Source organism: Bos javanicus, chromosome 27 (assembly GCF_032452875.1).
Source record: "Bos javanicus breed banteng chromosome 27, ARS-OSU_banteng_1.0, whole genome shotgun sequence".
NCBI lineage: Eukaryota > Metazoa > Chordata > Mammalia > Artiodactyla > Bovidae > Bos > Bos javanicus.
Window position 1 is genome coordinate 24,229,493 of NC_083894.1, and position 23,910 is coordinate 24,253,402.

Here is a 23,910-nt window from a genome sequence, read left to right on the forward strand (position 1 = left end):
TATATTTTTGAGATTAATTCTTTGTCCGTTGCTTTGTTTGCTGTTATTTTCCCTCGTTCTGAAGGCTGTCTTTTCACCTTGCTTATAGTTTCCTTTGTTGTGCAGAAGCTTTTAATTAGGTCCCATTTATTTATTTTTGCTTTTATTTCCAGTATTCTGGGAGGTGGGTCATAGAGGATCCTGCTGTGGTTTATGTTGGAGAATGTTTTGCCTGTGTTTTCTTCTAGGAGTTTTATAGTTTCTGGTCTTACGTTGAGATCTTTAATCCATTTTGAGTTTATTTTTGTGTATGGTGTTAGAAAGTGTTCTAGTTCATTCTTTTACAAGTAGTTGACCAGTTTTCCCAGCACCACTTGTTAAAGAGATTGTCTTTTCTCCATTGTATATTCTTGCCTCCTTTGTCAAAGATAAGGTGTCCATAGGTGCATGGATTTATCTCTGGGCTTTCTACTTTGTTCCATTGATCTACATTTCTGTCTTTGTGCCAGTACCATACTGTCTTGATGACTGTGGCTTCGTAGTAGAGACTGAAGTCAGGCAGGTTGATTCCTCCAGTTCCATTCTTCTTTCTCAAGATTGCTTTGGCTATTCGAGGTTTTTTGTATTTCCATACAAATTGTGAAATTATTTGTTCTAGCTCTGTGAAAAATACCATTGGTAGCTTGATAGGGATTGCATTGAATCTATAGATTGCTTTGGGTAGTATACTCATTTTCACTATATTGATTCTTCCGATCCATGAACATGGTATATTTCTCCATCTATTTGTGTCCTCTTTGATTTCTTTCACCAGTGTTTTATAGTTTTCTATATATAGGTCTTTTGTTTCTTTAGGTAGATATATTCCTAAATATTTTATTTTTTCTTTTTAATGGTGAATGGAATTACTAGAGCTAATCAGTGTTTGTAGATTTTTTGATGATGGCCATTCTCACTGGTATGAACTGATACTTTATTGTAGTTTTGATTTGCATTTATCTAATATTTGGTGATGTTGAGTGTCTTTTCATGTGCCTTTTGCCCATCTGTATGTCTTTTTGGAAAGATGTCTAAGTCTTCCAGCCATTTTTGATTGGGCTGATGTTTTGATATTGAGCTGCATGTTGTTGTTCTTGTTTTTCAGTCACTCAGTCAACTTTTTGTGACTCCATGGACTGTAGCACACCCTGGCTTCCCTGTCCTTCACTACCTCCCAGTGTTTGCTCAAACTCATGTACATTGGGTCAGTGAGGCCATCCAACCATCTCATCCTCTGTCACCCCCTTCTCCTCCTGCCCTCAATCTTTCCCAGCATTAGGGTCTTTTCCAGTGAGTTGGCTTTTTGCATCAGGTGGCCAAAGGATTGGAGCTTCAGCATCAGTCCTTCCAATGAATATTGAGAGTTGATTTCCTTTAGGATTGACTGGTTTGATCTTACAGTCCAAGGGACTCTCAAGAGTCTTCTCCAACACCACAGTTTGAAAGCATCAGTTCTTTGGCACTCAGACTTTTTTATGGTCCAGCTCTTGTATTGGTACACAACTACTGGAAAAACCATAGCTTTGACTCTGCAGCAAAGTGACGTCTCTGCTTTTGATGTCTCTCCATTTTCCTTCCTCAGGATTGCTTTGGCTATTTGAGGTCTTTTATATTTTCATACAAATCGTAAATTTTTTTGTTCTAAATCTGTAAAGAATTCCATTGGGAATTTGATAGGGATTGCATTGAATCTGTAGATTGCTTTGGGGATGGATTGCATTGAATCTATAGATTGCTTTGTATAATCATTTTCACAATATTGATTCTTCTAGTCCAGGAACATGGCATATTTCTCCATCTGTTCGTGTCATCTTTTGTCATCAGTGTTTTATAGTTTTCTGAGTACAGGCCTTTTGTCTCTCTAGGTAGGTTTATTCCTGGGTATTTTATTCTTTTTGTTTTGATGGTAAGTGTGATTGTTTAATTTCTCTTTCAGATCTTTTGTTATTAGTGTATAGGAATGCAGGAGATTTCTGTGCATTAATGTTGTATCCTGCAGCTTTACCCAATTCATTGATTAGCTCTAGTATTTCTTTAGTGGCATCTTCAGGGTTTTCTATGTATAGTATGGTGGGATTTGCGGACAGTGACAGTTTTACTTCTTCTTTTCCAGTTTGTACCCCCTTTCTTGCTTTTTCTCTGATTGCCACGGCTAGGACTTCTAAAACTATGCTGAATAAAAATGGTGAAAGCGGACATTCTTGTCTCGTTCCTGATCATAGAGGAAATGCTTTTAGTTTTCACCATTGAGAATGATGTTTGCTGTGGTTTGTCGTACATGGCCTTCATCATGTTGATGTCTGTTGCCTCTGTGCCCACTTTTCTGGAAAGTTTTTATCATAAATGGATGTTGAATTTTGTCAGAAGTTTTTCCTGCGTCTATTGAGATGATCATATTTTTTTTTATTCTTTAATTTGTTAATACGGAGTATCATATCGATGTGTATATTTTGAAGAATCTTTGCATTCATGGGATAAATCCCACTTGATCTTGGTGTTTGATTAATGTATTAGTGGATTCTGTTTGCTAGTGTTTTGTTGAGAATTTTTGCATTTATGTTCATCAGTGATACTGGTCTGTAATTTTCTTTTTTGTGATATCTTTGTCTGGTTTTGTTATCAGGGTGATTGTGGCCTCATGGAACAAATTCCCTCTGCAGTTTTTTGGACAAGTTTGAGCAGGATGGTGTTATTTCCCTAAATAAATGATAGAATTGGTCTGTGAAACTGTCTGGTCCTGGACTTTGTTTGTTGGAAGATTTTTAATTACAGTTTCAATTTCGTTACCTGTGATTATTCTGTTTATAGTTTCAAATTCTTCCTCATTCAGTTTTGGAAAGTTGTATCTTTTTAAGAATTTGTCCATTTCTCCCAGGTTGTCCCATTTTATTGGCATATAGATGCTTGCAGTAGTTGTCTGTTATGATCACTGTATTTCTGTAGTGTCAGGTGTTATTTCTCATTTTTCATTTAATTTTATTATTTGAGTACTCTCCCTTTTTTTCTTTGAATCTGGCCAAAGCTAAAGGTTTATCAATTTTATCTTCTCAAATAACCAACATTTAGTTTTATCGATTGCTATTATTTTCCTCTTTTCTGTTTCTGCTCTGATCTTTATGATTTCTTTCCTGCTGACTTGGGGTTTTCTTTGTCCTTCCTTCTCTGGTTGCATTAGATGTAAGTTTAGACTATTTGAGATTTTTCTTGTTTCTTAAGGTGAGATTGTTAGAATTGTTTGAACTGTTTTTGCTGCGTCCCATAAGTTGTGGATCATCGTGGGGTTTTTTTATTTTTTTGGTTGTGCTGGGACTTCATTGCTGCGCAGGCTTTTTCTCTAGTTGCAGGGAGTGGGGCTTGCTCTCTAGTTGCAGCGCACAGGCTTCTAACTGTGATTACTTCTCTGGTTATGGAGCACAGGCTCTAGACGCACAGGCTTCAGTAGTTGTGGCTACCGGGCTCAAGAGCACAGGCTGAGTAGTTGTGGTGCACTGGCTTAGTTGCTGCAGGGCATGTGGGATCCCAGACCAGGGATCAGACTCATGTCTCCTGTGTTGGCAGGTACATTCTTTACCACTGAGCCACCAGAAAAACCCCCTTGTGTTTTCTTTGTCATTTGTTTCTGTGTATTTTTTTTTCTTTGATTTCTTTAGTGATCTCTCAGTTATTGGCAGCACGCTATTTAGCCTCTGTATTTGTGGGGTTTTTTTTTACAGTTCTTCTGCAGTGTCAGATGTAATTCCTCATTTTTTTCCCTGTAATTGATTTCTAATCTCATAACTTTGTGGTTGGAAAAGATGCTTGATACTATTTCAGTTTTCTTAAATTTTCTTTGTCCTGATTTGTAACCCAAGATGTGATCTATCCTGGAGTGTTCTGTGTGCACTTGAGAAGAATGTATATTCTACTGCTTTCGGGTAGAATGTCCTGTGCTGTGCTTAGTCTCTCAGTCGTGTCTGAGTCTTTGCGATCCCATGGACTTTAGCCCGCCAGGCTTCTCTGTCCATGCGGATTCTCCAGGCAAGAATACTGGAGTGGGTTGCCATGCCCTCCTCCAGGGCATCTTTCCAACCCAGGGATCGAACCCAGATCTCCCACATTGCAGGCAGATTCTTTACTGTCTGAGCCACCAGGGAAGCCCCAGAATGTCCTATAAATAGCAATTAAGTCTATCTGGTCTGTTGTGTCATTTAAAGTTTGTGTTTCTGTATTTATTTTCTGTCTGGATGATCTGTCCATTGGTGTAAGTGGGGTGTTAAAGTCCCACATTATTGTGCTACTGTCGACTACCCCTTTTATGGCTGTTAGCACTTACCTTATGTATTGAGGTGCTCCTATGTTGGATGCATAAATATTTATAATTGTTGTATCTTCTTCTTGAATTGATCCCTTGATCATTCTGTAGTGTCCTTTCTTATCTCTTGTAACAGTCTTTATTTTAAAGTCTGTTTGATATGAGTATTGCTTTTAATTCTCATTTGCATGGAATATCTTTTTCCATACCTGCACTTTCAGTCTGTATGTGTCCCTAGGTCTAACATGGATCTCTTGTATACAACATATATATGGGTCTTGTGTTTGTATCTGTTCAGCTAGCCCTTGTCTTTTGGTTGGAGCATTTAATCCATTTACATTCAAGGTAATTATCAATATGTATGTTCGTGGGTTTTTTCCTTCTCTTGTGTTTCCCATCTACAGAAGTTCCTTTAACATTTGTTGTACAGCTGGTTTGGTGGTGCTGAATTCTCTTAGCTTTTGCTTGTCTATGAAGCTTTACATTCAGGCCTTTAATCCATTCTGAGCTTATTTTTATGTGTGGTGTTCTGGTTTCATTTTTAACATGTAGCTGTCCAGTTTTCCCAGCAGTGTTTATTAAAGAGACACTCTTTTCTCCACTGTATAGTCTTGCCTCCTTTGTTGTAGATTAATTGACCATAGGTGGAAAAAAACTCAGATTTTATAGCTGAGGAAACTGAGGTACAGAGGTAATTTGCCCCAATTCACAGTGAGTGAGTAGAGGAGCAGAAGTTGAAGCCAAGCTGTCTGGCTTCCAGGCTCTGAATCCTTCTGGAATGCCACGTGGCAGTAGATGCAAAGGAAAGCACCTTGGAGAAGAGCTTGGTGAGCTGAGTCTTACTGGATCAGAAAAAGTTGTCCAGACAGAGGGGAGTTGCGTAGGAATGGTCTCACAAGGAGGAAGCTCTGTGAAAAGGAAGGAGGCATGAAGTAGGAAAAGGCGTGCATGGGGCTGACTGAGTAGCTAGGTCCTGTTGGGACTCACTGGGACATTTCATATTGATGGGAAATAAGGCTGGAGAGATGGGTAGGACCCAGGCACGCAGGAACGTGGATGTTGTGCTAAATAACGACATCTGTGGGTGGTGAGGGTATAGGTAAAACTGGAGGCACGGTGTGCAGTTAGCAGGCTGTTACAGTAGTCTTAGCTTAATTTTGGCTTTCAAAATGTTGTTATTAGCAAGTGGATTGGAAAAGACCAGGGATGGATTAGGGAAATACTAGAGGAGGTAAAGCTGACTGTGGTAAAGGTTTGATTTGGACAGTGTTACTAACAGAATACAGCACACATATCCTTTTGGGGGTGCTGGAGGTGTGGAAAGTGACTGAGCCTGAGGAAAAGCACAGCTGGCTGTTGGAAATCTGATGCAGCTGGAGGTAGGGTGAAAAAAAGAGGTAGGAATTAAATCCTGCCCAGGACACTCGGCCCTGACACATCTTTGTATTTCTGCACTTTTTCAACACACCGAGTCTGTGGTGCACCAGGCACTGCATGCCTGCAGCCGTGGCCTGAGGGGCGGGCCCTCCCTGGTGGCTCGTGCAGTGAGGTGGTCAGTTCATCCCAGGGTCCTGGGGCCCGGAACGGAGCAGATCATGAATATCTGTAGCCTGTAATGACACAGGCTGGCTGATGGCATTTTTTTCACAGTTGCCTTTCCCACAAGCGGACACAGAGGGCAGATGTTCTGTATCCTCATACTATTTCAGAGACCCTCAGTCATGCATTGGTTGGTTGGTTGGTTTTTTTTTTTGAATTAGGAAGGACTTGAAGGAAACAAGTGGAGTGGCCCTAATCTCTTTAATACTCTTGTGGGAGTTTGAACGCAACTGATGAGGCTCCCCGCTCCCCAACAGTCAGTCAGAATCACCATTCCATTGGCATGTGAAATGCTCAGTAAGAACAAAACCTACAAGGATTCGGGAAACAAGAGTTTTAAGATCTGACCCTCCTGTCCTCTCCTTCACGGGTCCACCACACTTCTCATCCCAGTAGACACCAGCTTTCCAGGGAGCCTGGGTAGCTTGAGCTCCTTGTTTGCATCCCTCGGAGGGGAGAAGCGTGGTAGACTGACCCGGCGCTGTAAAGACAGAGGTCTCCCCAGCCCCTTCCCGCAGCGCTGCCTTGGGGAAGCTGCGTTAAGGGGCAGCGCCAAGCGGTAAGGACCTTGATCAGAGGGTACGGTACTCATGAGGTCCCCGTGGGCACTGCCTCCAGGGTTGTGTGGGGGGACCTGCTGTAAAAGGAAACACGTGAGAAGAAAAACAGTCCAGTAAGGGATCCCAGTGTGGAGGGGGCTGCTTGTTGTGACTGAAGCCCCTCTCTCTGGAGGTGCCGGAGCACAGGGGGGTCCCAGGGATGCTGTTTGCAGGACCCCAGCTGTGCCCGACATGGTCTCCATCCTCTCCAGTTCAGGGAGCTGGATGCTGCTGTGGTGACCACTCCTTGGACCGGCTGGGCACCCGCTGCTCCCTGTTTCCCGGAATCCGGTTGTGCTTGTCCAGTCAGGACCACATGATACCATTTCACAAGAAAATAGGATTTCCTAATGTGACTGTAAGCTCCTCAGAGACAAGGAGAAGGTAACATCTTTGAAACCCCTCTAGCATCTATCTAGCTTGGTGCTCAGACTCCTCATTCTTGATTGATTAATCACATGGAGCTTTCAGTTTCTATGAGTTTTTGTTTGGATAATGATTTACAATTATATTGCTTTAAGAAACAAAAGATGAAATGTTCCAGACATGTCTTTTTCTGCTTAGGAAGTAAGAAATATTTTCATGAAATACTAATTTTATTCTTAAAATTTTTTCATTGGTATAAATTTGAGGTAACAGTTTGAGTGCTCAAGTACCAGCAACTGGAAAAGGCCTAATTGCTAAATCGAGAGTTATCTGTAAAGAAGCAAGCAATCATTTAAAAACTAGAGTAAAGGAAGCTATTAAGGAGTTTTATTATAGTTTTTATTTTGTTTGCCCAGGATGGTGGGTGGTAAGGTCTTTATGCCCTTCTCACAACAAATACTTTATTTTATAAGCATACATTTTGGAAGCCTTTAAAGATGAATAATAGCTTTAAAAAGAAGAGTGAAGTTAATGTCATCTGTAGATACTGAAAATTGATTTCTGGCTTAGACTTGAGTTTCAGAATCTATGTACCTGTAGTAATTTTTTTTTAACCTTTTTTTATTGGAATATAATTGTTCTACAGTGTGTGTTTCTTCTGTACACTGAAGTGAAGCAGCTATAAGTATACAAAATCCTTTCCTTCTTGCGCCTGCCTCCAGCCCTCAGGTCATTACAGAGCACCGAGCTGAGTTCCCTGTGCTGCTCGGCAGGTTCCCATGAGCAGTGTCACGCATGGCAGTGTATATATGTCCATCCTGACCTCTCAATCTGTCCCACCCTCCCTTTCTACCCTCTGGTGTCCATATGTCCATTCTCTGCGTCCGAGTCTGTACGAAAATAGGATCATCTGCACCATTTTCCTAGATTCCACATGACCTGTAGTAATTGATTATAGTATCATAAAGGAACCAACTAAGTGTCTGAAATTTTTAGTGCCTTTGGATACTAGTTTGGTTTCTCAAGTAGAGACAGCATAGTGAAATTATCACTTAAAGCTTTTTACCCTCAAATATTTGAAATTAAATCATTCTGGGGCCATCCAATCCTGTTCTTATTAATGGAAGGAATTTAAAAAATTTTCCCTCTTAAGAAACCTGACTCTTGTCAACCCATTTCCTCCAGAAACAGGGCCACCGTGTCCTCTCCTAAGATCGTGCCTTGGTCAGTCTTTGTAACTATGGGAATTGCATGTGCAGTAGTTACACATGTAGTCATTTATAAAGATTTCAAAATCAGGTATGAAAAAAGATTTACCACAAAAAGACAAATCTTCTGAACATCTAAGATACATCTTCTAAATCTTTACCTATGTTAGGAAAACATTCAGTTTCTTAGGGGTGATCATATTATCAAAAATTTTTCAGTTTTTTAAAAAAATCAGTTTCCTCCACTAAAATAATCCAACCATAAGGATTTGCTATGCTGCTGCTACTGCTGCTAAGTCGCTTCAGTCGTGTCTGACTCTGTGCGACCCCATAGGCAGCCCACCAGGCCCCGCCATCCCTGGGATTCTCCAGGCAAGAACACTGGAGTGGGTTGCCATTTCCTTCTCCAATGCATGAAAGTGAAAAGTGAAAGTGAAGTCGCTTAGTCGTGTCCGACTCCTTGCGACCCCATGGACTGCAGCCTACCAGGCTGCTCCGCCCATGGGATTTTCCAGGCAAGAGTACTGGAGTGGGGTGCCACTGCCTTCTCTGAGGATTTGCTCTAACTTAGGGAAATGTCAGTATGCCAGTGGGTTGCACCTGTACTGTGCTTGGCTCACTGCCTTTGCGTCAGTGGTTACTGACTAGAATCACGGAGTCAGTTCTTACCCTAGTATGATGTTTCCGTGGATTATACAGTAATCTTTTAAAAATAATCAAACCTTCATAACATTGATTTCAGAGCCCAGCGACTTGACTCTGAAAATCTACAGAGCTGAATCGTATGCTGGTCTCCAAGAGTTTAAAGCAGCTATAGAAGATTTAAATGCAGTTCTCTTTCAACTGCCAAATTGGCCTGAGGTAAAATTACTGTTTTACATTTGCATACATTTAAGAATTTCAACTGTAGGGAATATGCATTTCAATTATGATTGTAAGTTACAACGAAATGGATTGGGCGATTTCTTTTAAATATATAGAATAGTTCTAGAAGTCTAAGGTCAATATTTTGAGTGGATGAATATCATCTGACAGTTTTTTAAACTATAAGAAATGTTTGTTTCCTAACTAGAGAACAACTTGAATTCGACACACAGGAAAAAACAAACAAACAAACTCTAATATACAGCATTTCCTCAAAGACATACATCTGGCCCTATTGTGGAGATGGACCCAAATAGGTTGTCAGTAGAGGAGGTTTATTAATGGAGAGAGAAAAGGTTCTGTGGCTGAACAGTTGACTGAGGCATTGTAATGGGAACTGGGTGATGAGGCAGTCGTTTAATACGGTAGATGTGGGCCTTGCCCATGCTCTTTTGAGAAAAGATCTGCAGCATGTATATATTATATAATCAGTTTACAAATTCTCCTTTTTACCAATACTGTCAAGGCAAATCAGTCCATCTCCCATATATGTTATTTAAGTTAAAAGTCATCTTTTAATGTGACTTTTTTTTCTGCATTCAAAGCTATGCCTTTGAGGACTATATAGTAAGGATGCTGTAAAATTTATAAATTAATAAAATGATTCAGAATCTCATGATGACATGACCAGTTGGTACAAGTCAAATCAGTGTTAAGAATACGAGGGAAAATGATTTGTACAGACAGCTTTGGTGGCAGCGGTGGTTTAGTCGCTAAGTCATGTCTGACTCTCGCGAGACCCCATGGGCTGTAGCCCACCAGGCTCCTCTGTCCGTGGGATTCTCCAGGCAAGAATACTGGAGTGGGTTGCCATGCCCTCCTCCAGGGGATCTTCCCAACCCGAGGATCGAACCCAGGTCTCCTGCATTGCAGGAGAACTCTTTTGCCAACTGAGCCACCAGGGAAGCTCTTAAAACCATTAAACAGGAAAGAACCCTCTGGACTTATCATTGACAGGATATAATTAGAAATGTGGCTTTGGAGTCATTTTCTGGACCTCATAATCATAGGTGCCTCTCCCGGATAGGGTGTAAATGTGCCTTTAAAATGCTTTGGGCTTCTGAGAGTCATTCAGAGTTTCAAAATGAACATTTCCAAGTAGAACTTTTTTTTAACCTTATGTGATATTGATGTTTCAAAAAACAATTCCATCCATAAAAGTTGGGTATGTGTGCTTTTATTAAAGGTCTACTTCAGGAAAGGAAAAGTCCTCCACGATGCTGGTTTTTTAGGTGATGCCTTACAACTGTTTCTTCAGTGCTTAGCGCTTGATGAAGATTTCGCACCTGCAAAGCTAGAAGTAGAAAAGGTAATCCGTTTACCAACTGTAACACTTCCAGCCAGTTTCCCAACAACACAGGTCTTTTTACAAATGCCAGTTAGACTCTTGGGGTAAGAACATAAGGGGTGTCCATAAGTCAGATTTAGTAGCAGTTTGACAAGGGGTTTTCAGGTTCAATATACTTATTAGCATATTGAGTTCTTACCAAAATCAGAACATTTCAGAGAGAGTTAAATGGATTACTTTTGCCTAGTTAAATTTAGATGTTCTCTAATAGTCTGTTCCATGGGAGCCAGACCAGTCATTCTTAATTAAATACTGTTGTCATGATGTTCCTGCTCAGGAATTTTTATTGGCTTCCTTTGCCTTTCATTTCAGGTCTCAACTTTGCTTGCTTTCCGTGGTTGCCAGTAGTACTGCCCACTCAGTTTATTTCGCCTTAGTCTTCTCAGTACTCCATACATCACTTTCCAGAGTTTGTTCAGTGGTAGATGTTAATTAAAAGGAAAAGGGGTTCTCTGATCAAATGACTCTGGGAAACACTGGGTTAAACCAGTCAAACAGATTTCTTCAGCCCTTCTCGAGAGTTTTTGCTTTGCTAGCATGCAACAGCATTCAGCTTTTGCCAGATTTACTCACAGAACATCTGGGAAGACTAGAGTCTCTGAAAAATGTTTTAGGAAAATCTATCCTAATACAATTTCAGTGCCCAGTCATGTTGTTCCCTTCAGTGTCCCCCAAAGAGGCCACATCGTTTATTGCGTTTGTAGTGTTTCTCAGAACATGGCTTTTTGTTAGTCATCTTGAGTGCATGGTAAACACAAAGATTTCCTGGGTCCCACCACAGACCTTTGGAATTAGAATCTCTGGAATTAGAGTATAATTTAACAAGCACTTCAGGAGATTCTTATGTCCCTTAAAGTAAGAGAACTTTGGAGTTTTTCTTGCATTCCAAATGCTTTATGAATAAGCCAACATCCTCCATAAGGCTTGTTTGCATGCATGTTCCAGCCCACTGATTTAACAAAACACGGCTTACTGTTGTGTGTTTTCTTGCTGTGTTCTCTTTGCTAGAGTGATCTCCCTGGTGAGACTGCAGACTTTATAAGGGCTTATAATTTTGCATTTTCCGTGCTGCTGGGTATCCTTACTTTTCTGTAATTATTTGTTGGTTAATAAGGTCAGGTGAATGCAAAATACCTACTGCCTTGAAATATATTTTTTTTTGGAGTAAATTGTGGTATAATTTACATGTAATAAAAGGCATTTTATAGTTCAGTGAGTTTTGAGAAATTATACATTCATGTAACAACACCCCAGTCAAGATACAGACTATTGCAGATCACCCTGGAAAGCTCCCTCATCTCCTCTGCAGCAGATGCCCTCTCTCTGTGCTTCCAGAGGGAGCTACTGCTCAGACCTCTAGCGCCACAGACTAGTTCTGCCTGTTCTGAACCTTCACAGACAGTGTATATACTCTTTTTTTCGCTCAACATGTTTTTGAGACACATCCAGTCATTTTTTTCTTTTTTCACCAAGTATCCTGTGGTATGAACATGTCACAGTTTGTGATATTCACAGTTAGTGGTGATTTTCATTTGGATTGTTTCTAATTGATGCCACAAACATTCTTTTACATGTCATTTTGTGAACATATGTTTTTATCTCTCTTCAGTAAATACCTAGGAGTCAAGTAACAGTCTTCTAGGGTGGGGGTATGTTTAATACTTTTTTTTTTTTAATCAGGGGAAATGTAAAAACATACCCAAATTCTTTAGTGATTGTTCATTAAACGGTTTATTGCTTGAGCACCTACAGATGCACACACTTTCATTAATACCATGTATATTTCCTTTTTATTTACATTGTAAAGATTTATGGAAAATTCTGATTTTTGTGCCTTGAGAGATAGAACAGCTGAAAAACCAAACTTCCAAATTGGGACTTTAAGAAATGTGTATATACTGTACATATACACACAGCTTATTTGACAAGCAAACAAATTTGAATCCCTCTCATTTCCTTGTAGCCAGTCTGTTCCTCTGTCGTAATCCCCTTGGTGTTTCTGAGAGAAGCACCCAGAGTTTAGATACTGCAGCTGCCTCCGTTTGGGCCGGCTGCCATGGGGTGCCCCCGTTAACGCCGGGGGTGGTGACTGACCGTACAGGTCACTGGTTCAGGGAGAAGCTAAATTCACTGTAAACACATGGAATTTTAGTTCTGTGGTTAAAGGTCCAAGTTCACACAAACAGTCTAAGTTCAGCCTTAGAATATACATCGGGATGAACCATTAACTATATTGACTGATGGGACTTGCTGATGGTCAGAGGTAAATATCTTCCACTTCTCTTAAGATCTCGTCTTTCTACAAACCTTATATATACATGTAAACCTTTACCTTGGGCACCTTCTCAGGCCACCAGTCTAATCACCCCTGAGCCCTCCTTTTGAACCATTCCTTTGATGCGGTTTGACCCCCTTGGAGGCACACCTTGGTTTTGGCAGGACTTTTAAAATCAACATGGAAGTCCTTGTTTTTTTTTACTTAACCTGTTCCTTCCCTGCCCGTTAAAAATAATATTAGCTCTAAGTTTTCTTTTTTTTAGTTGATGTATAGCTGACTTGCAATATTATTAGTTTCAAGTGTACAAAAAAGTGATTGGATATTTTTATAGTTTATACTCCATATGAAATTTTCCAGAAATTCTTAAATATTGAGTGAGTGAGGTGAGTGAAAGTCACTCAGTCATGTCCGACTTCTTGTGACCCCATGGACTATACAGTCCATGGAATTCTCTAGGCCAGAATATTGGAGTGGGTAGCCTTTCCCTTCTCCAGGGGATCTTCCCAACCCAGGGATTCCCACATTGCAGGCAGATTCTTTACCAGCTGAGCCACAAGAAAAGCCCTCTTAAATATTAAGTAACTAAATTATCCTTAATAAACTATTTTATATTTTTCATTATTCTTTATGATACCTTCCTTACAGATTTTATGTGATTTATTATCACCTGAAAACTTAAAAGAAGGCCTGAAGGACTCTTCCTGGAGTTCATTACCATGTATTAAAAACAAACCTTTCAGTTTTCCTTCAGTGATGGAAGAGTCTCACTCTGCCAGTGAGCTGAGCCCAGAGCAGGTAAGGGGTGAGAGAAGACGGTCATAGGCTTAGTGTTTCCATTTTCTTCACAAGATCTTCACTTTCCTAGTTTCAAATATTAATACTAAAATCTATGTAGGTACTTTCAACTTAGTAAGGCTTGCCTTAATAGGATTCCATTTGTGACCTTTTATTTTACACTAAAAACTTTTATGTGAAATATCTGCTCATTAATCACGTTACATCACCTGAATGTCAGAAATGTTTGTCTCTTGGAAAAAACCAGAACATTGTATTTATCTTACTTTCCTTGTAGTAGAAACAACTATATTAGCATAACTACTTAAACCTCATCATGACAGAAGTCAGCTTGATGTCTAGGGCTCTCTTAAGTACTGGCAAAAATCCTTTTCTTGCCAGGGTTTTAGAATTAAAAGTTGGTTTTGTTTTAAATGAACAATAAAATAAAGCTTTCAAGACATCACAGTTTCACTTCAGTTTAGTTCTTGGCGAGAGCAATAAGGACAGTAAAAACATACAGTCAGTTACCCTTATTTGTTGCATTTTTTTTGTAGAATGAAGAAATAGCAGAGGTCACCTCAGAGCCTGTCAAAGGAAGCCTAAACCGTGCTCGGTCAGCACAGGCTATCAATTCCACAGACATGCCTGCCAGAGAGGACTGTTTAAAAAGAGTGTCCTCGGAACCCTCACTCTGCATTCAAGGCAAAGGTGTTCTGCTGAAAAGAAAGTTGTCTCTTTTAGACCAGGATGTGATTGTAAATGAAGATGGAAGAAATAAGCTGAAAAGACAGGGAGGTAAAAATTTCACTACACTCACAGAAAACACATTGATTTTTTCAGAATGGCTTCCAAATTTTTTCCTAAAAAAGATAACCCCATCTCTTTGTTTTAATAGAAATTCCCACTGAAGTCTGTACGTTTTCATTAACTTACGGTGATGTCCCAGAAGAATTAATAGATGTCTCAGATTTTGAGTGTTCTCTCTGCATGAGGTAAGTATGTCCAATTTTATGAGTAGATAAAGGTAATCTACTCTGTAAGAACTGGACTTCCTTGGACTGCAAGGAGATCAAACTAGTCTAACCTAAAGGAAATCAGTCCTGAATATTCATTGGAAGGACTGATGCTGAAGCCCAAACTCCAATACTTTGGCCACCTGCCGCAAAGAACTGACTCCTTGGAAAAGACCCTGATGCTGGGAAAGACTTAAGGCAGGAGGAGAAGGGGACGACAGAGGATGAGATGCTTGGATGGCATCACCAACTCGATGGACATGAGTTTGAGTAAACTCTGGGAGTTGGTGATGGACAGGGAAGCCTGGTGTGCTGCAGTCCATGGGGTTGCAAAGAGTTGGACGCGACTGAACTGAACTCTAAGCATAAGCAGTGTGAAGTAACAGAGTAGTGAATTAAAAATCAAAAGATAAGAATTTTAGTCCTCGGTTTTCCTTTCACATCTTGGGCAAATAATATAATCTCTGAACCTTATTTAGCTTTTCCTTACTTAGAAGGGGCTTCCCTGGTGGGCCCATTCCCTTTCTTTACCATGACTGAGGAACTAACTTTGACTTTTCACTTAGAAAGTGGTGTCAGGATTTGTGTGTATGTGCACGTGCTCAAGTGCTCAGTCTTTCAGTCGTGTCTGACTCTTTGCAACCCTGTGGACTGTAGCCCACCAGGTTCCTCTGGCCATGGAATTCTCCAGGTGAGAATACTGCAGTGGGTTTCCATTTCCTTCTACAGGGCATCTTCCTGCATCTCTTGTATCTCCTGCACTGGCTGGCAGATTCTTTACCACCATGCTATATTTAAGTCTTATAACAATCAAATGACTAAAATATAGAAAGTATCTGAGGAATTGTACTATAAAAGCTATACATGTTATTACTGAGACTCCATGGTTTTAGATTTGGGTAAGAATACAATGATGTATTGTGTGTATGTGATTCTATCTTGTTTATGTATCTTAACTCCAAAATCCTTTTTAAGTAACACTGGATAAGGATTTCCATTATATGAATGCTTGTAATTCTAAGACTGATAATTTGAAAAGAACATTTTCCATTTATATAAATCGTGGTGGAGGCAAGGGAACAGTGTGTCAAGCACCTGGAACTGGCCACACCAGGTATTTCTGAACCACGTCCCTTGATTCTGACCCTTGGCTGCTTCATCTTGAGGTGAGGGGATCAGACCCCGACGATTTCTGAAGTACTTATACATCTAACAATACTTCTGGGAACTCCCAAAGTATTGTGTTTCAGGAAATAACTAGAATGTAAGGAAAATTAGTTTTTCCATATTGTTTGAGTATCACATCTGGTTTTGAGCATCAGTTTTCTTTGGGATTCAATGGTAATATTCATTGGATTATTTTGAATGAATTTCATATAGTAAGGCTTTTTATAAGCTTTATAAGCAAACCAGTTTTAAAGTGATGAGTGTACAAAAACAAATGAATAAGTAATAATACAGTTTACATTGTTAATCTTGCACTAGTTTGGTGTGTATTTTAGAAGTACTGCCCATCTCAGTTTGGACCAGCCCCGTTTCGAGGCTGCAGTAGCCCCTGTGAATGGTGGTGATATCAGTCCGTACAGCTCCAAGCAGGGTACCCCCGATGATGGTGAACTTTAAACAGTTCAGGAGGCTGTACCTGGCGTTTACCACTGGTCCTTCCCTCCTCTCGTGCCTGTCAAACCCTCCTTCCTCTTCTAAACAGAAGCTAGTGTTACGGTTACACTATTTGTTCAGTTTTTCCAGTGGACAGCTTATGGTGAAAACTAACATGTATTCTGGTTGATTTCAGGTTGTTTTTTGAGCCAGTGACAACCCCTTGTGGACATTCATTCTGTAAGAACTGTCTTGAGCGTTGTTTAGATCACACACCATATTGTCCTCTTTGCAAAGAAAGCTTAAAAGAGGTAAGCATTTGTGTATTTGTTTATTGCTCTTATGTGTAGCAACATGGTTTGACTTCTATTTAGCCACAGAAATAATGATTATTAGGTTCAGAATAAATTACATTATACATACTGATTGACCAAAAGGGATCATGCATGTCTCATTACCCATCTGCTAGTATTGGAGGAAACTGAGTTTGGAGAGGGTGGGAGAAAGCAGAGTCTGAAGACCGAATCCCTATACTTAATTTTTTAAACAGATGAGGTGTGATCAAGTATCTGGTCAGGAATATGTTGACTTTAATGACAGTATTGGGGAATCTCAACTGCCCTGCCACCCACCCCCATTTTTAGGTTGGATTTCAGGCCTCAGTCAATCCCCTTAACGTCTGGACCAACATCCAGTAGCACTTGCTACATTGATGGAAATACCCTGTATCTGTGCTGTCCAACATGGTAGCTATTGGCCACATGTGTGGGAGGGACTGTACTTTTAATTAATTTACATTTAAGTAGGCACGTGTGAGTAGTGGCTCCCACATTGGACAGCACAGTTCTAGAAAGTGGTAGCCTGGCAAGGAGAGGGAGGCTTCCCACACCCCTCCTTGTCTGGCAGGTGGTCTGCACCGATCACCTGCATTAGGAAAACAGCTGGATCTCAGGTGGGTCTCTTCTGTAACCAGTGGGAGGGCAGCACCCTCTTCAGTCCTGCTTGATGTCCTCCAAGGTGAGGCCAGAGCCTTAGAATTCTTGTTGCAGTGGTAGCATTGATCCAGGAGAGTGATTCTGTCTCTAGATTTTAAGAAAAAAAGTGTCTTGAAAATACAATGTAAAAATTTGATGAAAACCATTTTGCTATTAAAAATAGTTATTTCCTATGTAGAAAGCATAGCTCTGTATGGATATCATATAGCATATATGTATTGTTACATTTCATACAACATAGCAACCCTACATGTAGTGGAACACAAAACATAGAATGTTTACAAAGTCAGGAAACCTAAAATAAATCTTTAAAGAGTTTTACATTTCCAACTTTTAGACTGTTTTCAGATAAAGTACTCTGAAACATGCTATCTTCCCTGGTTTTACAAAGTTTTTCGATATGCTTATATATATATTTACTATGCTTTAAATTTAGAGTTATCACACCTTAAATGTCTGAAGTTCTAAGGAAAACAAAGTAAGGATGTTATTTAAAAACTTAACTAACATACTGTTTAAAAATAACTTTATCCTTTGTCCTGACTTGACACCATGTATAATTGGTAAAGTCTAAATGTACCTTTACACGGATAAAATGGATATGCTCTAGTTTTCTGCTCTTCCTACTTACTTTGCTCATTTTTTCATCTGAATGCATCTCAAAGATGTGATTTTCATAGCAGCATAGTAGTCCAATGATACAACATTTTTCTGTTTTGGAGCATTTCAGTGTTTTTTTTTTTTTTTTTTTTTTAGTATACTATGGTCAGTGTCTTTGACTCTTTCCTTAGGATAAATTCCTGGGAGAATTACTGGATCAAAGGCCATATATTTTAAGACTCTTAAAACCAATTGCCAGATTGCCTAGGTCTCTAAGTAATGTACAAATTTAGATTCTTACCAGTAATGGAAGAGAGGCCATATTTCCCAAATTTAATACATGAGTCTTAAGTTTTAAAATGTCTTTATTACTTTGAAATTGCTTTTATATCTCTAATTTGATTAATTTTATAATACATTCTTAAGTTACCTATATATATGTGTATATTATCTGCTCAAGAGTACATCTCTCCAGTCAATAGCCCAGTTGTTCTCAAGGTATGTTCCCCCAACCAGCAGCATCTATATCCCCTGGGAACTTGTTAGAAATATGAATTCACAGACCCTTCCCCAGAGCCACTAAATCAGAACCTGGTGAGGGCTCAGCAGTCTGCACTTTTAACAAGCCACGGTTCTTGCTGAAGTTGAAAAACCACAAGTATAAGCCATTTGCCCACCTTTCATATTTTCTACTCTGTACTTCATTAGATACTGACAAAGCCCTTATTTTTGCTGGATCTAGAGGAAAAGCTGGTTTCTCTTTGTCTTGTGGTTGTCTCACAAGAGTTTCCTCATTAAGCAAATTGGTATTGGACGTATATACACACACACACGTTTTGTTCAGAATTCTGTGTACACACTCTGAACTGGTCCTTGGCCCTATGCAGTTCTTAGTTAAGTTACAGAGATATAATATATCCCTGTCCAGCTAATATAGTGCAGGGTATGGTAGCTGCCTTCTATATATTAAAGGTTATTCCTAGGAGACAGAAAAATAAGGAACACTTTATGCAAAAGGTAAAATTGCAGCCAGACCTTGAAGGATAGTCAGACGGCTTTTGGCAGTTGGAAGAGAAAGTAACACAAAAATGTATCAGGGTGGCAGCGTTCAGAGTATTATGGAGTGGCACAAACGTACCACCTTACCCAGAGGGTGACTCACATAGGAAAAGCAGCCTCTTGATAAGATATGGGCATCAGTAGTCATAGTGGGATGACAGCAGAAGAAAAATCTGAAAGAAAAGTTATCTGGAACAAAAAAAGGGAGCAACTTTGCTTTTCTTAAGGCAAATGCATTATTTTCTTTATTCCTTATTTTTGTTTCTCGATTGAAATGCTAGTTTCAGATACACACGCACTGTCAGAAGGAACTTACCTTTGGTGTGGGAGACGGCAGGAGCAGGGCTGACTGCTGTTAATGATGTGTGATCATAGCAAGGCAAGGGTCGTCTTATATACAGAACTTGTTTCGGGTTGCAGACTTACCTTGAATGCTCTTGAGCTAAGCTTCAGGCAGGTTTTCCAGTTTAGCGTCATCTGTTGTATTGTTCCCCCTCACTAATGAATTCAGAACCGCCTGTGTAAATATGTAATAAAGGCTTTACTATATGAGTTAAACTGTTTTACCTGTTTTGTACTGTAGGGGGGAAAAGTGCTGGAATGTAAAATAATATTGTCTTTCAGTATCTAGCAGATAGGAGGTACTGTGTCACACAGCTGTTGGAAGATTTAATAGTGAAGTATCTGCCTGATGAGCTGTCTGAGAGAAAAAAAATATATGATGAAGAAACTGCTGAACTCTCACAGTAAGTTTCTTCTCATACAAATTAACATAATCAAATCAAACTACTACCCTTTGAAATAATGAGGAGAAGCCTCCTCACAGCCAGCTGGGTTCTGTCTGTAGTTCAACCCAGTCTAGTCAAAGGCATATCGTAAACAAATATTGGTTAATTTCCCCTGTCTTCAACACTCAGAGGTTTTCAGGTTTATTTGGTAACTTCCAGATGTTCTGTTGGGAGTGACGTCCTGACAGCTCTCCACACTGAACCAGTCTTTTAGCTGGGGTGGCGGCCGATCGCGGGGTGTTCCTCCAGGGACATCAGGCTGGTGGAGGTGGTTGCTGGCAACTGCCGCCCTCAACTATCAGTCCCCGGCCATAGGAGAAAGTAGAGTGGCCTGGATTGGCAGGGGGAGTAGCCAATCAGAGGTTTGCAAGGGGGTGGGACCTTGAGACCTGAGACAAATTGGAAGGGGTGACTTTAGGGGCTAAAATCTCAATGAAGATACTGACTGTTCGCATAATTGACTTAGTATCAGGAAGGTGAAAAACCTGGTGGTAACTTTGGGATTCAGTGGTACAGGGTACTACTGAGAGCACATAAAAAGCTCATCAGGGCTGGGTAATTTTGTTGCTCTGTGTGTTGCTTTCTCACACTTTTCTTCTTTTCTCTTCCCTCCATGACTTGACCTCTTTCACCATTTTCTTCAGTCTCCAAGTTTCTTTACTGGGTTTCTAATTTCTTAACTCTTTCCTGTTCCCACTTTAACTGGACACTGAAGACCAAAATTGTAATTTTTACATGCTGTTTCCAGTTTTTTTTTTTTTTTAATATAAATTAAAACATTTTCTAAGAGAAAAATAACTGCTTTACAGACTTTTTGTTTTTAGTATGTGTCCACCAAATGTTGTCATCGGGTCAGTGGCCTTCAATAGAAGAAAGGTTTCTATCTTTTCTTTATAGAAGTTGATAGAGGTTTGTCTTCTGATGGAACTGATATTTTATTGTGACTTTGTGATAGAAAATATTCTAATGTGTGGATTAGAAACCTTTTGGACCAACGCTGCAAAAAGCTGGATGCAAGAAAGCTTCAGATTTATTTTTGAAATATTTCAACACAATGACAGGACCAGACCTCCCCCCCGCCCCCAACACACACACAGACTGGAATTCATGAATGACAGGAGTAGTGATGCAAGGGAAGCTGCGTATGATGCAGAGAAGCCTCGGGAATCTTGCTATGTACTAACTGGGCTATTTTCTTAAGGGTAGCTCATTCTCTGGTACTTACAAGTTTTGCTAATTAAAAGATATACTGGGTTGTGCACCCCCTCTTGTTTTTATGTTCATAAGAGTGCTTAGTGATAGACTAAGGTAAAAGACACGGTTTTAAAAGTAGAGGAATTAGGACTTGTATGTTAAACATGTATTACATATAGACTTCACATTGTGGTCTTTTTGAAGAAAGAGTAGAAAATATTAGTTGGGGGTGGGCAGGGAGAGCCATAATCTGTAACTCAAAGGTAATCACCACTAGCATTTTGGCATATATCCTTCCTGATTTTAATATATATAAATACATTATAAACAAAGATGGGATTATTTTACTCCCATTATTCAATACTTTCCTTTCTCATTAATCTAAAGTCTAAATATAGTATCTCATTTTATGATTACATCATAATTTATTTTACTGGTTGTCTCTTTTTGCTTCTAAGTTTTGGCAACTGTACACTTGAACATTTTTACAATACTTGCAGAAAAAAGTACACCTGTTGGTTCAAAGGATATGAATATTTAAAAAAACTTTTGATGTATGTAGCCAAATTCTTCTTCGGTATGGTTGTACTATTTCAAACTGCCCCCATCAACTGCCAGTTTTTCCCCATACCCTTGCCAAAGGGTTTCTTTAGATTAATGAGAAACTGAGTGCTGCCTTTATCCTTCATATTTCCTGCCAATCTGGGAATTAAAATATCATTTTAATTATCTGGAAAAAATTGTATGCCATTGAATTACCTGCTTTTGTTAGGAAATATTTTAGTGACTAAAAATTTTTTTAAAGGTGTTTTTTGTCCTTTGCAGGAACTCACTTATTATTGTCTAAGAGTAAGAGTGTTTTATGGATAGAAGATAATAACTCTGTCATGTTACAAATATTTTAAACATTTTAATATAAAATAATTACAATCAATTGCTTTTTCATTCATAAAAGTGCATAGCTCTATATGACAACTTTGCAATCCTCTTACAAGTAAATTTGAATTTACAGACAGTTTTAGGATTAATATTGTATCAACATAAGCTTAAATGAAGGGGATGCTGATTCTTATTCCTGCCAAGAATGAAAATTACCTGATTTTAGAGTAAATTTTTGTTTTCTATTACTTATTGAAAGTTTTACTCATTTTTGTTGTATCTTCTGATGTATACTAATGCAGTTTTTTCCTTCTTCAGCTTGACCAAGAATGTTCCAATATTTGTTTGCACTATGGCCTATCCCACTGTGCCTTGCCCTCTTCATGTATTTGAGCCAAGATACAGATTGATGATTCGAAGAAGTATACAGACTGGAACTAAACAGTTTGGGATGTGCGTCAGTGATACACAGAATAGGTATGCTTTTTGTCTAAATGTTTTTATTGATTCTTGAGTTTTCTGTGAGTATTGCTGAGAACGTGCATGCCTGTGGCTTGAACTTTTGGTACTAACTAGAGTTTTTCTTCTAGTTTTGCAGACTATGGTTGTATGTTACAAATTAGAAATGTACATTTCTTGCCTGATGGAAGGTCTGTGGTTGATACCGTTGGAGGAAAGCGGTTTAGGGTTTTAAAAAGAGGAATGAAAGATGGATATTGCACCGCAGACATTGAATACCTGGAAGATATTAAGGTATTAAAACCTACCCTTTTTCAGCATTGGTGTACTCTGTCCTAGGCATTGTATAGGCGTGAAGGCTACAGTTTTCTAGGCACATTAACCAGTTCTTCCTGTCAGAGACCCTCATCAATACTTAGGCAAATTAGCTCCATTACCTGCTTCTCATTTTTTTTTTTTTTTTGAAATTTTTATTTTATAATGGAGAATAGCTGATGAACAATGTTGTGACAGTTTCAGGTGGACCTTTATATCATCTTGCTCTTAATTATTGAGTTCCAAGAGAACTTGGGAGGCCACAACCCAGACTTTGTTCATTTCTACTGCCTTGACAACCACTACCGTGCCTAGAATCTAGTCATGTGTAGCTGCATGGTAGTTATTTAACAAAAGCAGGTGTTGAACTTCCAACCTAAGTTATGAAACCTGCTAATTCCTTCCCTTTTAAATTAATTAGTAGTCAAAGCTGATACAGTCAGCAGTAGATTGAACTTTGGTATAAAAGTAAACGTGAAATCCTTGAATGGGTCTATATATATGCCTAAGATAACCTCAGTGATAACATACACACAAACTCTAGAGCATCACAGATACAGCACTGTCAGTATAATTATAGGTGGTATCTTACCTGGGGAGGGTTAGTGTGATAATTTTCTTGAATAGGGTTAATGCTACCATTTTGATATTTCTAGTACCTGCTTTAGCATCTGCAGTTAGTTTAGCTACCAGAAAAATGATTTGAGATACTATAAATATCAAATGAAAGGCAATTTTCTTTGGAAGGGCATTAGAAAATTAGAAAAATCAGAAAATCTTGTATTATCACTTGTTCATTGATCTGCTTGATCATCCCAAGCAGCATTTACTGAGTGTTAGCATTGGGCATTTCTACAAACAGTAGCTCACTGAATTTTCAAAAGTCAGATAGCAGGTAAGGAAAGTAGGATTCAGGAGTTTTAATTAGTAATAATTTGCCAAGATGATAATTTAAAGCCAGCTCTCTGGCTTCGAGTGCTATGTTTTATCTTGCACTCTTAACATTCTCTGCTGATGAACTTCATTAAATCTGCCACTGCCTATCCTATTTTATTATAAAGATGCTATGGAAAACTTTGTGCAGTGAGCTAGAAGTATTGAGTTGGAATTTTGAGTTGATTGACATAGTCTGTGCCTTAGCATATTTGATTAATGGACTTATTTCCTAAAGGTGATATTCTTTGTAAAACTAATAAACTTTAGTTTTGTGTAAATTTACATCTCCATATATTGGATTTGCTGACAAAATTCCTTGACTATATATGACATATAAATATGACAGTATGATAGAATATTGAAAGTATTAGGGATTTGATGTTTAGAACTGAATTCTCTATGTTGTAGTTTTAGGAATGTCTAAATTTTTCTTCATCTTAGTGCCTCATTTGTGTAATGATTTCTTGTTCATTCTGGGAAAGCTTCTCAAATTTGTTTTTTATATCAAGGTTATTTTTTTCCCTTGGTGTTGTAATTCTGTTTTCTGTCTTTCAATAACATTTTAGATTCTGTTATTGCAAGGAAATTCCATAACTTTAAAACTTCTGCCAGCTTTTTAGCTCCTTTTTCTAACCAAGACTCATGATTTTTATCATTCCTTGTTT

The 23,910-nt window shown here is 39.0% G+C and overlaps 1 protein-coding gene and 1 long non-coding RNA gene across 2 annotated transcripts in view; one reads left to right on the top strand and one right to left on the bottom strand.

Moving 5' to 3' along the window:
- LONRF1 (LON peptidase N-terminal domain and ring finger 1) overlaps positions 1–23,910 on the top strand; it is a 46,101-nt gene that overhangs the window by 15,705 nt on the left and 6,486 nt on the right. Inside the window, exons 2-10 of the mRNA XM_061404363.1 lie at positions 8,824–8,942; positions 10,192–10,314; positions 13,277–13,426; positions 13,963–14,203; positions 14,304–14,400; positions 16,217–16,331; positions 19,299–19,420; positions 21,854–22,012; positions 22,126–22,288. Of these exons, the coding sequence (XP_061260347.1) occupies positions 8,824–8,942; positions 10,192–10,314; positions 13,277–13,426; positions 13,963–14,203; positions 14,304–14,400; positions 16,217–16,331; positions 19,299–19,420; positions 21,854–22,012; positions 22,126–22,288 (1,289 nt within the window). The remainder of the gene's footprint in view (positions 1–8,823; positions 8,943–10,191; positions 10,315–13,276; positions 13,427–13,962; positions 14,204–14,303; positions 14,401–16,216; positions 16,332–19,298; positions 19,421–21,853; positions 22,013–22,125; positions 22,289–23,910) is intronic.
- LOC133239935 (uncharacterized) overlaps positions 16,333–23,910 on the bottom strand; it is a 100,222-nt gene continuing 92,644 nt past the window's right edge. The window contains exons 2-3 of the long non-coding RNA XR_009734040.1: positions 19,101–19,374; positions 16,333–17,102 (exon numbers count right to left, since the gene is read on the bottom strand). This is a non-coding gene — a long non-coding RNA (uncharacterized LOC133239935). The remainder of the gene's footprint in view (positions 17,103–19,100; positions 19,375–23,910) is intronic.